This window comes from Leucoraja erinacea, chromosome 16 (assembly GCF_028641065.1).
Source record: "Leucoraja erinacea ecotype New England chromosome 16, Leri_hhj_1, whole genome shotgun sequence".
Lineage (NCBI taxonomy): Eukaryota > Metazoa > Chordata > Chondrichthyes > Rajiformes > Rajidae > Leucoraja > Leucoraja erinaceus.
In genome coordinates, this window is record NC_073392.1 from 30,735,257 (window position 1) to 30,750,132 (window position 14,876).

A 14,876-nucleotide genomic window follows, 5' to 3' on the forward strand; every position below is an offset into this window, starting at 1 on the left:
CTTGTCCTTGGCAGAGCAATTCCCAAACCAGATGGTAATGTTCCCAGACAAGATGCTTTCCATCGCCGCTGCGTGCACTGGAGGATCCTCGGAGACACTCTGAATTTCCTCAATTGCCCGTCCATGTTTAGATAGGATTCACAATAAACTAGTTTTGGATGGAATGTACAACAAGGGGCGGCACAGTGGCAGAGTTGCTGCCGAGCGCGCCAGAGATCCAGGTTCGATCCTGACCACAGGAGCTGTCTGTATGGAGTATGTACATTCTCCATGTGACTGCGTGGGTTTTCTCCACATCCCAGAAATGCAGGTTTGAAGGTTAATCAGCTTCTGTAAATTGTCCCTAATGTGTAAGATAGCACTAGTGCACGGATGATCGCTGATCAGCGCAGACTTGATGGGCCGAAGAGCCTGTTTTCACACTTCCAACTAGACTACACTCTGTTCTACTTTTCACTCATGTTAGACACATTCTAAAGTCTGAAAGTTATATCAGAACACAATAGTATTGGGTTTGGTTTATTATCGTCACGTGTACTGAGTTTACTAATAATAATAAAAGTTTATTATGTAATTTATTATATAACTATTTTACAAAATAAAATTGTTACACTGATAATATTAGTGGCTTTGCCAATGTAAGATAATCATGGTTTAAAGCTAGAGTCATAATGGCAGGAAACAGGTCCTTCTGCCCAACTTATCCATAGCAACCAAGTTGCTGACGAGCTACACCTTACTTGCCTGCACTTGGCACACATCCCTCCAAACCTTTCTTATCTGTGCTCCTGTCTAAAGGTCTTTGAAAAGTTGTTACTTGCACCTTTTCTTAATCACCTAATTGCTTTTTGTGATTTTCCCTGGCGACACATTCCATGGACAAAAAAAGGATGAGATTCTGCCGAGTGCATATGGAGTCGTAGAGGATGGAAACATGCCCTTTAACCAAACTTGCCAATGCCCACCAAGATCCACCATCTACACTAGTCCCGCCTGCCTGCATTTGGCCCATATCCCTCGAAACAAATGCTATCCATGTATGTGACTAAAGGGCCTGTCCCACGAGCATGCCACTCCATGCGGCGAGCGCGACCAAACCGGAAGCGGGGGGCCGCGCGGAGGTCGAGTGAGTGACATGAAGATCGAGCGAAGTCCGCGTGACGTACGGCGTCAAGACGCTGCATATGCCCGTTGAGGTGGTGCGTACGGCGTCGAGGTGGCTGCAGGCCGGCAGGCCATTGCCTCGCGGAATTTTTGAACACGGTCAGTTTTTCGGAGCCCCGCGCGATGTTGGGACCAGCTCCGCACAACTCCATACAGCTCCGGCGATCGAAGTGGGACCGGCCCCGCGAGGACGTACGGCTCAAGCGCGACCGCTGCATGGAGCCGCATGCTCGTGGGACAGGCCCTTAAAGGTTTTTTTAACATTGTGATAGTACCTGCCTCAACTACCTCCTCCAGCAGCTCATTCCATATACCTACCACCCTCTTTAAAAAAAGTTGTCTCTCAGGTTCCTATTAAATCTCCCCCCCACCTCCACTTAAACCTATGTCCTCTAGTTCTTTATTTCCATACTCTGGGAAAAGGACTCTACATTTACCCTATCTATTCCTCTCATGATCGTATACATATCTATAAGATCATCCTTCATCCTCCTGCATTTCAAAGAACAAAGTCCTAGCCTGCGCAATCTCTCCTTATAGTTCAGAGCCTCCAGTCCAGGCAACATCCTTGTAAATCTTATCTGCACCCTTTCCAGCTTAAACATCCTTGAGTATAGGAGCAGGGAGGTTCTACTGCAGTTGTACAGGGTCTTGGTGAGACCACACCTGGAGTATTGCGTACAGTTTTGGTCTCCAAATCTGAGGAAGGACATTATTGCCATAGAGGGAGTGCAGAGACGGTTCACCAGACTGATTCCTGAGATGTCAGGACTGTCTTATGAAGAAAGACTGGATAGACTTGGTTTATACTCTCTAGAATTTAGGAGATTTAGAGGGGATCTTATAGAAACTTACAAAATTCTTAAGGGGTTGGACAGGCTAGATGCAGGAAGATTGTTCCCAATGTTAGGGAAGTCCAGGACAAGGGGTCACAGCTTAAGGATAAGGGGGAAATCCTTGAAAACCGAGATGAGAAGAACTTTTTTCACACAGAGAGTGGTGAATCTCTGGAACTCTCTGCCACAGAGGGTAGTTGAGGCCAGTTCATTGGCTATATTTAAGAGGGAGTTAGATGTGGCCCTTGTGGCTGAGGGGATCAGGGGGTATGGAGAGAAGGCAGGTACGGGATACTGAGTTGGATGATCAGCCATGATCATATTGAATGGCGGTGCAGGCTTGAAGGGCCGAATGGCCTACTCCTGCACCTAATTTCTATGTTTCTATGTTTCTATCCGTGTGAATCTTCTCTGCACATATTCCAGTTTACCGCTCCCTCCCGTTGAGGGAGATAGGAAACGGGTTAAAAAGCAAGATTTTAGGGTTGGTAATCTCCAGATTTCTCCCAGTGCCATGTACTAGTGAGGACAGAATATGCCAGAAGCAGAATATGTCAGATGAATTCATGGCTGTGGAGCTGGAGCAGGGGCAGGGATTTTGAGTCCTTGGATCATTGGTATATTTTCAACCGTGACTAAATGGTAGAGTAGACGCGATGGTCATGACGTTATAAGTGATAATAGAATTAGGCCATTCGGCCCATCAAGTATACTCCGCCATTCAATCATGGCTGATGCATCTCCCCCTCCTGACCCCATTCTCCTGCCTTCTCCCCATAACCTCTGACACATACTAATCAAGAATCTATCTTTCTCTGCCTTAAAAATACCCACTGACTTGGCCTCCACAGCCTTCTGTGGCAAAGAATTCCACAGATTCACACCCTCTGTCTAAAGAAATTTCTCTTTTACTCCTTCCTAAAAGAATGTCTAATTCTGAGGCTGACCTCTAGTCCTAAACTCTCCCACTAGTGGAAACATCCTCTCCACATCCACTATATCCAAGCCTTCCACTATTTTGTGTTTCAATGAGGTCCCTCCCTCATTCTTCTAAACTAAATTCCAACGAGTGCAGGGCCCAGTGCCGCCAAATGCTCATCATAGATTCATCTACGCATTCCTGAGATCATTCTTGTAAACATCCTCTGCACCCTCTCCAGAGCCAACGCATCCTTCCTCAGATATGGTGCCCAGAATTGCTCGCAGTATAACATCACGATGGGCCGAATGGTCTCATTCTGCTCCGATGACTTATGAACTTGTAACCTCAGCAAAGGAGGAATGCAAAGGTTTAGTCCAGGTTAACAAAATAAGAACAATTGACAATGGGAGAAGTTAATAATGTTCAGAACCCAGTTTTGCTACGTAACTCAACCACTGAACACTTGCCAAAAGCTCAGGATGAAGAGGCTACCTGGGTTACATATGACATAGAACGATGCAGCATCGGAACAGACCCTTCCGTCCACTATGTCCGCTGATACGACCACAGTTACGCCGAAGAGCAAATTTGTGGACAGATTTCTGCTCAGTGCAAACCATTGGATAGTAATTGTGGAGAATTACATGTACCCTCATATTAATTGAGATACTGCCGTTGTAAATGGTTTTGCCTTAGAATTCCTTTGAATTATATTTAGGAGAATTTTATAGCCAGCATGCAGGAACACTGACAAGTCTTAACAAGTATCTACAGATCCTTGTCCCAAGGTGCAATTTCGTTGGACTCCTTCTCTGAGCCGTCCTCTGCTGACTTCTCACTGCTGATATAAAGTCCTCACCGGGAGAGAAGGGATGGGTGGCGTTTCGTGTCGAGACCCTTCTTCACACTGAGAATCAGGGGAGAGGGAGGAGAGATATAGAAGGGTAAGGTGTGACAAAGAGAGATCAAAGCAGATGATGATATGGAAATGTAGAATGGTTCATTGTTAGCTGAGAGGAAGGTGACATTTACTGATATTTAATCAGAAAGACAGTGGAACTAGTCGGAGAACTAGGATGTGGGAGGGACAAAAAGAGAGGGAATGCAAGGGAGTTAGAGACGTCAATATTCATACCGCTGGGTTGTAAGCTGACCCAGCAAAATATGATTAAGAAGGAACTGCAGATGCTGGAAAAATCAAAGGTATCTGAGTCTGAAGAAGGGTCTCGACCAGAAACGTCACCTATTCCTTCGCTCCATAGATGCTGCCTCGCCCGCTGAGTTTTTCCAGTATTTTTGTCTACCAGCTATATATGCTTCAATTTGCGTTGGGCCTCACTCTGACAGTGTAGGGGGCCCAGGACAGAAAGGTCAATACGAGAATGGGAGGGGGAGTTAAAGCGTTTAGTCAATTGGGAGATCATGTAGACCTGGGCGGACTGAATGAGGTGTTCTGCGAAACTATCGCAGGCTCGGCATCTGCAGTCCCTTCTCACACATAAAATCCTCACCTCCAGCAAGACCTAACTGAGTGGCCCGTCAAATCCACCCCTTGCCTGTTGCTTTCCAAGGGAATTCCTATCCCGCGGAGGGGAAAGACTTCCTCAACGTGTCACGTCCGTGCTTACAGCCATCTCAGAGGGATAAGTGGACAAGCCAAAAGTATGAATAGGAACGTGGAAGCAAGTCGTCCCGGGGAGACTCAGCTTGCTTCCTGTCATTGTTTGAATCCCATTCACCTTGGTTTCCCATGGACTAACCTCTAGTTAGTGTTTACACTCTTTACGACTGACTTCCAAGCCTAACAGCATCAGCACCCAGCAGACACTTCCACGGTCCCCTTATCTTGTTTTGCGATTGCCTGCATCATTGTCCTACGCTGCCAGTCAGTGAAACTGCTTGAATCTTTACTCTGCCAAACCCATCTCCAATTACTTCTCGCTATGCCCAGCAGCTCACAATTAATCACCTGCACCAGCCCTGTGGCCGCATGAATGGTTCTGCTGTATTTTTCTAGTAGTTTTCCAACAGGGACGCATATTAATGGCTTTTCATTCTGCGGTACTTCACCAACATCCCAAAATAGCACCGAATCACATTGGACATTGTTCAAATGGCAGTAAATAGAGAGCAAAACCTTCAATTCCTAGTTTGATTGAATTGGTTGAAAGACACAGCAAGAAAACAGCCCCTTCGACCCATCAGATCCATGCTGACCATCGATTCCCCCATTCCACTAGTTCCACGTTATCCCACTTTCTCATCCACTCCGTACGCACTGGGGGCAAAACAACCTACAAACCTGCCCGCCATTGGGATGTGGGAGGAAACCAGAGTACCCAGAGGAAACCCACACGTCCGAGGGAGAATGTGCAAACTCTATTGAAACAGCACAACAAGGTCAGGATCAAACCTGTGTCTCTGGCATTGTAGAGGCAGCAGTTCTAGTGCTGTGCCACTGTGCTGCCCATATCAGACGACCAGGTCAAAATAATTCCATTCTTTCCAGCTACCTCAACTCAAAAAGGTACCTCAACCAATCTGTGTACAGTAGGAAAGTCATTGTAGTAGAATCTCCAAACAGGTTGTGTTCTGGCAAAGAGGAACCTGAGTGCAGGTAGATGGGACTAGGGGAAAATAATTGTTCGGCACGGACTTGTAGGGCCGAGATGGCCTGTTTCCGTGCTGTAATTGATATATGGTTAACCTGTTTAAAAAGAAAACCTATTGGCAACAAAGTGGGCTGACCAGACCATAATCATCTCCCTGGGCTCCTAATGCACATACAGAAAAATAATTCAACCACGACCCATATGTGCAAAATGTTTCACTTCTGTGGTGAACATCAGTCACTTTCCTTCTTCAATGTTAAGCTTGGACTTCATGCGCTATTTTTTGATACGCCTCTTTCATAGTTACTGGACCAAAAATCCAATAGGTTTCAGGAAACTAGTCTCCAGTGTACAAAAACCACATCCCTCCATTCCCTCACAGCAGTTTTTTTTGGCAACACTGCTCCGTAAACTGATTCCCATTGTGAACAGACGCAAAACCACAGCACCAGAATAGAACAGAGATGATTGAAGCAAGTCGGCCAATCTGAGGAACCTGAAGATGGCGTGGTGGGTAAGCAGCTTTTTGATGTAGGTTGGGGCAAGCCCGTTAAGGGCTTTGTAAACATAAAGAAGGATCTTGAAATTTATTCTGAACCGCACTGGGAGCCAGTGGAGAGAGGCCAGAATCGGGGTGATGTGGTCCCTTTTTCAGGTGCCCGTCAGGAGTCCGTTGCAGTAATCGAGGCGGGAGGAGATATATGTGTGGATGATCTTTTTTATTCGGTTTTGATCACCCTGCTATAGAAAGGATGTTGTTAAGCTGGGAAGAGTGCAGAGATGATTTACGAGGATGTTGCCAGAACCCGATGGTCTGAACTATAGGGAGAGGTTGGGCAGGCTGGGACTTTATTTCCTGGAGCACAGGAGGATGAGGGGTGATCTTTTAGAGCGCTATAAAGTCATGAGGGGAATAGATAGGTCAAGTGCCCAAAGTCCTTTACCCAGTGTAGGGGAATCAAGAACCAGGGGACATAGATTTCTGGTGAGAGGAGAAAAATTTCAGATGAACCCGAGGGGAACCTTTCTCACACAGAGAATGGCGGATAAATGGAATGAACTGGCAGAGGAGGTAATTGAGGCAGGAGCTATCACAACTTTTAAAATACATTTGGTCAGGTACATGGATAGGATAGGTTTGGAGGGATATGGGCTAAATGCAGGCTATTGGGAATAGTGTAGATAGGACATCTTGGTCGGCGTGGGCAAGTTGGGCCGAAGGGCCTGTTTCTATGCTGTAAGACTCCATGACTACAGATCTCCCCTTAGCTCCAATGCTCCAGAGTCAACAATCCACCTTTGTCACCTCCCCTTTTAGCTAATACCTTCCAAGTGGTATGTTTAATGTTGTTACAGTGGTAAATATTCAATACAGGCAGATGAGAGCATCGTGGGGCTGGTTTACTGCCTTTAGCACAGCAGGAAGGATGATGCATCAGGCAGGGGACTCATTATTGCATAAGCTTTAGGTATCCTGTTTGTCTGGGCCAGTGTTCCAGTCACACAGACTGCTCAGAGCTCTAACACACTGACAAACAGCAACCAAGACAGAGAGACACACACAAAGTTAATCGGCTCACCTTGGAAATACAATTGCAGGAGAAGGTACTGATTTCCTTTGTTCAATTTCCGTTTTCACTGCACCACGGTACATGTGACAATAAACTAACAAATACAGTGCAGTGGCACAGCAGTAGAGTTGGTGCCATACAGCGCCAGACACTCAGTTCAATCCTGACAACGGGTACAGAGTTTGTACATTCTCCCCTTGATTTGCAAAGCTTTTCTCCAGCATCTCCGGTTTATTCCCACACTCCATTGATGTGCAGGTTTGTAGGCTAATTGGCTAGATAAACTTCTAAATTGTGTGGGTAGGATAGCGTTAGTGTGTGGTGATTGCTGGCCAGCCCAGACTCGGTGGGCCGTAGGGCCTGTTTCTGTGCTATATCTCTAAACTAAACTAAAGTAAACAAAAGAAAATATCTCCATGACTTTATGTGTGCGCGATTTAACGACAGCCCAGAGAATAGGATAGCAACAAGTAAAAATGCTCTGTGTTTGGAACTGATTGGACTCCAAGCAAAACAAAAAATAAATCTTCCACACTGAGGGCACTATCTCAAAGTCTCATCACATTCTTCTATACAGGCCTGGCCCCCAAGCCACCATCACCTCACAAAGTCAAAACTTTCCACATCATCTCAGTGATAATAAGGGTCCTGTTACACTGTGGGACCAGAGATCATAGGGCGAGATCCCACAACATCAAGTGGTAAGATTTATTGCACGGTTGACAATAGCTCGGCAAAAATAACCACAAAACCCTCGTGTTTTATTAAAGACTTGCATTTCAGTGGCATTTCAGGAGATAAGGAGGGATTTCTTTAGTCAGAGGGTGGTGAATCTGTGGAATTAATTGCCACAGACAGGTGTGGAGGCCACGTCAATGGATATTTTTAAAACGGAGATTAACAGATTCTTGATGTGTACGGGTGTCAGGGGCTATGGGGAGAAGGCAGGAGAATGGGGTTGAGCAGGGAAAGTTAGATCAGCCATGACTGAATGATGGAGTAGACTTGATGGACTGAATGGCCTAACTCTATTCCTGGCATGGATTTGTACACAATATCCTTTCCGTCAGCTTGATCTGCAGCATGCCACTAACAAAGGTGTGTGTATGTTAAACAGCTTTTACCTGTAAAATCCTCCCATCTGATGTCCCAAGATGAGCGACAGTGGCATTTTGAATCACGGTTACATAGATGGAAGTCAATATGGTATCATCGAGTTCACCATCAAATCGATCCAAGCGGATAAAAGCATGCCAGATCCTGGTCGGCTTGTTCACACAGTCTCTGCCATCCTGGAAGGAAAAGAAGGAGCAACTTCAGATATTGTACTGTTGGGAACAGGGAGAGGATACTTCAATGTGGGCCAAAGGGCAGGAGGTGGAAAGGCAATGTTTCTCAATGAGTTGCAGAGAGATCCAACACAGAATCAAAATCGATAGCCCAGCAAGACGGGGGGGGGGGGGGGGGGGGGGGGGGGGTACAGTGGCGCAGCGGTAGAGTTGCTGTTTCACAACGCCAGAGACCCAGGTTCAATCCTGACTACGGGTGCTGTCTGGCTGTCTGTACAGAGTTTGTCCTAGTGGGTTTTCTCCGGGGGCTCCATTTTCTCCCACACTACAAAGAAGTACAGGCTTGTAGGTGAATTGGCTTCGGTAAAATTGGAAATTGTCCCTAGTGTGTGGGATAGTGCGGACTCAGTGGGCCGAAAGGCCTGTTTTCGTGCTGTCGAAAGTCTAAAGTCCACATCAGCCATCAACCATCCATTAAAACCACTCCCATATTAATCCCACTAATCATGAGGGAATGAAATTCATTGAGGGACAGCGAAAAGATAGATCTCAGGAGCACAAGATTTTGAAGGAAGAAAGGGAAACGTGCAATGATTTTTTGGCTACATCTTCAAAAATTGGTGTCACATTGTAAGTAATGAGGTTTAGTTTTGATTAGAGACCTAGCATTAAAACAGGCCGCTCGGCCCACCAAGTCCATGCTGACCATCAATCACCTGTTCACACCAGTTCTATATTATCCTAGTTCCTCATCCACTCCCGACAAATGAAAAGCAATTTTACAGAGACCATTTAGCCTACAAACCCGCACATCTTTGGGATGTGGGAGGAAACCGGAGCACCCAGAGGAAACCCACGCAGTCACAGAGAGAACGTGCAAACTCCACACAGACAGCACCAAAGGTACCGGATCGAACCAGGGTCTCCGGCGCTGTGAGGCAGCGGATCGAACAGCTGTCTAGTTATTCTTCAGTATCAGTGGCATTTGTTGAAAAAAACTTGGCTGATGCACTGAAAACGATAAAAAGGCACAATCTTGGCACAAACACAGAGGACTGGAAAATCCTTTGTGAAGCACAACTATCAAGAGTATGTATTTGTCACATGCACCGGATATGAACCGGAACAATGACATTCTTCTTACTGCAGCTTCACAAACTAGCAACCCACCCACTCCCTCTTTATACCGCTAAATAAGTCCATACGGTTTAGGTGGTCTTATCCTCAGCTCCACATACACGACTTTCCCCTAATAACCCTCACAACTCCATTGTGCATCAAAAGTCCAAATAGGAGGAGACACGGTGGTGCAGCGGTAGATTTGCACGGTGACACTGGTTCGATCCTGACTACGGGTGCTGTCTGTAGGGAGTTTGTACATTCTCTCTGTGAGGTTTTTTCCCGGGTCTCCAGTTTCCTCCCACATTCCATAGATGTTCCAGGTTCGTATGTTAATTGGCTTTGGTAAAAACTTTAAATTGTCCCGAGTGTGTAAGATCGTGCTGGTGTACGAGGTGGTCACTGATCGGTGCAGATATGGTGGACCGATGAGCCTGTTCCCACATTGTATCTCTGAACTATGCCAAAGGATGATTTTTGATTTCTCTTAAAGCAACAAAAATTAAAATCACTGGGAGATGAGCGAGTAAGTGGGATTTGAATTCCTATTTTCTGTATCATTAGTCCATGTTTCAGATTACCCCGAATATCACCCCCATGCCACCAGATCTGTACATACACTACCAGGCCAGTTGATATTGTTTGTGTGGTTCTGCGATGCAGAGTAAACATATGCAGCCTGCATGCTAGTGCTTCAACCACCGACTCACTCTCACAGCAGTGAGGCAAGGTGGTCAGATGGATGTTGGATGCAACCCACAGCACAAGCTGAGTTAGTAGACCTCGTTACGACCATGGTATCAGCTGCAATTATGGGAGGCACAGTTACGCAGCAGCTACAGCTGCTGCCTCACACCACCAGAGACCCAGGTTCGATCCTGACCGCGGGTGCTGACTGTGTGGAGCTTGCAGGTTCTCCCTGTGACCACGTGGGTTTCCTCCAGGTGCTTCTGTTTCCTCCCACATTCCAACGACTGGGTGTCAGGGGTTAAGGGGAGAAGGCAGTAGAATGGGGTTGAGAGGGAAAGATAGTTCAGCCATGATTAAATGGCAGAGTAGACTTGACGGGCCGAATGGGCTAATTCTGCTCCTACAACTTATGAACATGTCATAAAGGTTTGTAGATTAATTAGCTTCTATAAATTGTCCCTAATATGTGGGATGGGAAAGCGGGATAACAAGGTGATCAATGGTCAGCATGGACTCAAAGGGCCGAAGGGCCTGTTTCCACGCTGTATCATTTAACTAAACGAGCCGCACCGGCATGGGCTACACAGATGCCTTCAGACACTGGATAGAACAGTGAATTTCTTCTGACTAAAATGGAACAGCAAGTAAGTACATTTCTACAAAAGTCAGTTTTAAAATCTATCGCCGTTAGCGAATCTGAACACATCCTACACCAGAGACTGGAGCACAACGATTCTGGCTGGCACTCCTGCAATGTACTGTGAGAAAAAGAGTACTGACTTTACAAACTTTTGATCAATATGTCCCTGTCAGTGATGTTTTGTTCACACGGTCCTACAATAGGTCCCAAGACACTACTCTGAAAAGCCTGACATCCTGCTCAGTATCTACATCGCCAGAGCCCTACACTGCAGAAACTTTGGGCGGCACAGTAGCGCAGCGGTAGAGTTGCTGCCTTACAGCCCCAAAGATTCCGGTTCGATCCCGACTACGGGTGCTGTCTATACAGAGTTTGCACGTTCCATCTGTGACTGCGTGGGTTTTCTCCGGGTGCCAAAGACTTACAGGTTTGTAGTTTAAATAGCTTCTACAAACTAAACCTGGTGTGTGGCCTGTGAAACTGCGTTAACACAGAATTAGAGTACGGGTGATCATTGGTCATCGCGGATTCAGTGGGCCGAATGGCCTGTTTCCACACTGAACTAAACTAAATGGGCGGGTCAGGCAGCATCTGAGGAGGAAACGGACAGGCAACATTTTGGGTCAGGTCCCTTCAGTCTGAATTAGGGTCCCTACCCTGCCCGAAACCTTCATCCAAGATGACACCCAAACTAGACGACTCTTTGTACTACTCACAGAAGTGGATCTGCAATCATGTATTACAATTGCTCCACTCTTTTTACTTGTACACTGTGGACGGCTCGATTGTGATCATGTATTTGTCTTTCCGCTGACTGGTTAGCGCACAACAAAGGCTTGTCACTGTACCTCAGTACGTGTGACAATAAACTAAACTCAAAACTCAAAAAGATCACTAGCCAGTCAGAGGAAGGGTCCCAACCCAAAACATCACCTGCCCACTTCCTCCATAGAGGCTGCCTGACCCACTGAGTTCCTCCAGCAGTTCCTTATATGCCCACGCCCTCCTGATGCACCGTACCCGCTGGGTGAAAACACTCTCAGCTGTGCATGAGTTTGCAACAGCCAACACCCTGCACCTGGAGAAGTTCACAAACATCTCTTCATTACCAGTTCCAGCACACACTTGCCAGCTTTCCATAAACAACCATCAAAGCATTTCGGACATTAAAACCAATTATGTCCTGCTCGATTTCCCCCTACACCAACACACCTTTCCACCCAACTCACCATCACTTTATTCAGCTATCTTTACACTATAGAGACAAAGCACGGCAACAGGCCCTTCACCCCACCGAGTCCATGCTGACCCACGCGGTCACAGAGAGAACGTGCAAACTCCGTACAGACAAGCCACCCATAGTCAGGATTGAACCGGGGCCTCTGGCGCTGTAAAGGGCCTGTCCCACTTAGGCAATTTGTAGGTGACTGTCGACGACTGCCATAGCCGCAGCAGGTCGCCGAAAAACCGCTGACTGGACCCCCCCCTTCGACATAAAATTTGAAATAGAATCGTTACTTTTAACAACAAAGGAAAATCGAAGTCAACCTTGGCGACAACTGGTCTACGTTATCTGGTGACAATCTACGTTAACCTGGCAACAACTACGACAGCACCTACGTCAGGATAAGTCAAGTTACGCCCATTGGCACTGTCGCAGATTGTCTCCAAAATGTTTCAACATGTTGAAAATCCAGCGGTGACCAGAAAGACACTACGTCTCTTTGGGCGACTGAGGAGACGACTCACGACCATACAGGCGACACCCCGGCAACCATGTAGCGGCAGCCTAGTCACCTACAAATCGCCTAAGTGGGACAGGCCCTTTAGGCAGCAACTCTACTGCTGCGCCACCGTGCTGCCCTCTAGTATGCGGGCTCTGCCGACTATTTCTGTACACCGCTAATCGAGGATGTGCTCGGGTATGGGAACACTATATGCAAGAATATTTATCTCACTGTGTGTTTGCACATGTGACAATAAAAGCATAATTGAACCACTGTCATTCCATTCTAATAATTCTCTCATGTATCCCCCAGAGATAGGCCTCCCCGTGTAGTCTTCTCCCTGCTGGGCCGACATAACAACCTTCAGTGGTTCATGCACTAGAATGGCCACATCCCCATGTGCCTCAGCTTTGCAACCTCTCACTTTAAATAGCACCCGCTTCTTGCTGTGTAGGAGACTCCAGTTCCCGTGGATAAGCAATCCCTGGCACTGTTGCTTACAGTAGGTGTGAGGTTGGGGAGTGAACTTTGAAAGTTTTTTTTAAAAAAGAGATACAGCATGGAATCAAGCCCTTAATCTCACCGGGTCCATGCCGACCATCGATGACCCGTTCACACTCGTTCTGTGTTATCCCATTCTCTCATCCACTCCTTACGCACATTTTTACAGAGGCCGATTAATCTCCAAACACACGTGTCTATGGGATGTGGGGAAAAAACGGAGTCCCTGGGTGGAAACTCGAGCGGTCACACGGAGAATGAACAATCTCCACACAGAATCAAGTACACAGGACAAGATGTTACGAAGTCCCCTGTGCCAATAGGTGTGGAGCATTTCACGACATTCGTTGACTGTTGAGAGTGGTAGACGCTCAACATTGGCGGGGGGTGGGGGGGAGGGGGGGGGGATATGTATATCTTGGCCTGGGTAACCCTCAGGACAGTTGGGCACAGGACACATCATCAGTAGTGTACCCTTGCATCACTGGGTGTTTCGTCCTTTTAACACTATACACCCTCCACAAGGGCGGCCCGCTGCAGGATGATCAGCCCTCAGCGCGTGTCCCGTGTCAAACCGTCCCAAAGATTCACCCCGACGTACTTGGGGCCCAGCATGGGTCTTTCCGCTTGAGCCAAATCCACCGGCTGCTTCTTTCAGCCGCCTCTGAGAGTGATCTTGTGGTCTTCCGCAGAGCCTGACCGTGGATTCCAAGCTCCTTCAGCAGTCTGATGGTAGATGACGCAATAAATCCTCTGCATCCCACTTCAACTGGATAGACTTTGGTGTTCCAGCCACGCTGCGTTGCATCTGCTGCAAGCTCTGCGTAGGGCCTCCTCAACAGAGTTCTCCCATGGAACTGTGAGCTCTATAATGTAAGCAATCTTCTGTGAAGGGGACCAGAACACCAAGTCTGGCCTGAGGTTGGTGGAAGCAATTTCAGGTGGAAAAATTAGTTGTCGGCCGATGTCCGCCATCATCCTCCAGTCACGGGCCCTGCATAGGTTTCCTTCTTCTGATCTGGTGGAAGGATGTTTAGATGTTTTCTGTCCTTCTCGGACAAGGGGGGGGGGGTTGCTTGCTCTCGGAGGCAAGGAGTTGGTCACACACCGCCTGTTCTCAAGGGCTGATGCCAGGCTTTTTAGTATCTGATTATGCCACCACGTGCATCTCCTCTGCGCGAGGCTGGTCTTGCCGCCTACCATGATGTGTTTGAGGGTCGCTGGAGTTGGGCAGAGGGCACAGGTTGGATCCTCGCCGTACCACTGCTGGAGGTTCTTTGGTGATGGAAGCACGTCATAAGTCGTTCTGATGATGAAGCTGATCTTGCTTGCTTCCATTTCCCATAGTTCTTTCCAGCTGATCTTCCTCCGCTCCACACCTTCCCACTGCATCCATTGCCCCCGTTTGGCAAGAGAGACCAGTCCGCCTTTGCACTTCTTGTGGCCGCCTCCTGTCGCCGCACCTCCTCGACCACCAATGTCCTCCGCTCTGATGTCGTGGCCTTTCGCCAAGTTGGTTTACTTGTCGTAAGGCCAAAGCCTCCTCTTCCCTGCTGGACTTGCCCCACGATGTCTTTGTGCCTCAGGGCTGATGAAGCTTGCTGTACTGCATCAGATGGTGTCCACTTCCGGCCAGTTACTAGGGGCAGCGCAACAGCACTGATGGTCTTGTCTCTAGAGTCCCTCAGTGTCATCTGGAGTCTTACTTTAGAACACTTGTATTCCTCTGTTAGACTAGTGAGAGGTAGTTCCAGGACCCCTTTGCCATATAGGCCGATGTTAGTTAGACATCGTGGGACCCCGAG

At 47.4% G+C, this 14,876-nt stretch overlaps 1 protein-coding gene across 1 annotated transcript in view; it reads right to left on the reverse strand.

Annotated features, from left to right (window-relative positions):
- The window catches only part of mst1rb (macrophage stimulating 1 receptor b), a 110,667-nt gene that overhangs the window by 49,761 nt on the left and 46,030 nt on the right, over positions 1-14,876 (reverse strand). The window contains exon 3 of the mRNA XM_055648051.1: positions 8,230-8,397. Within this exon, the coding sequence (XP_055504026.1) occupies positions 8,230-8,397 (168 nt within the window). The remainder of the gene's footprint in view (positions 1-8,229; positions 8,398-14,876) is intronic.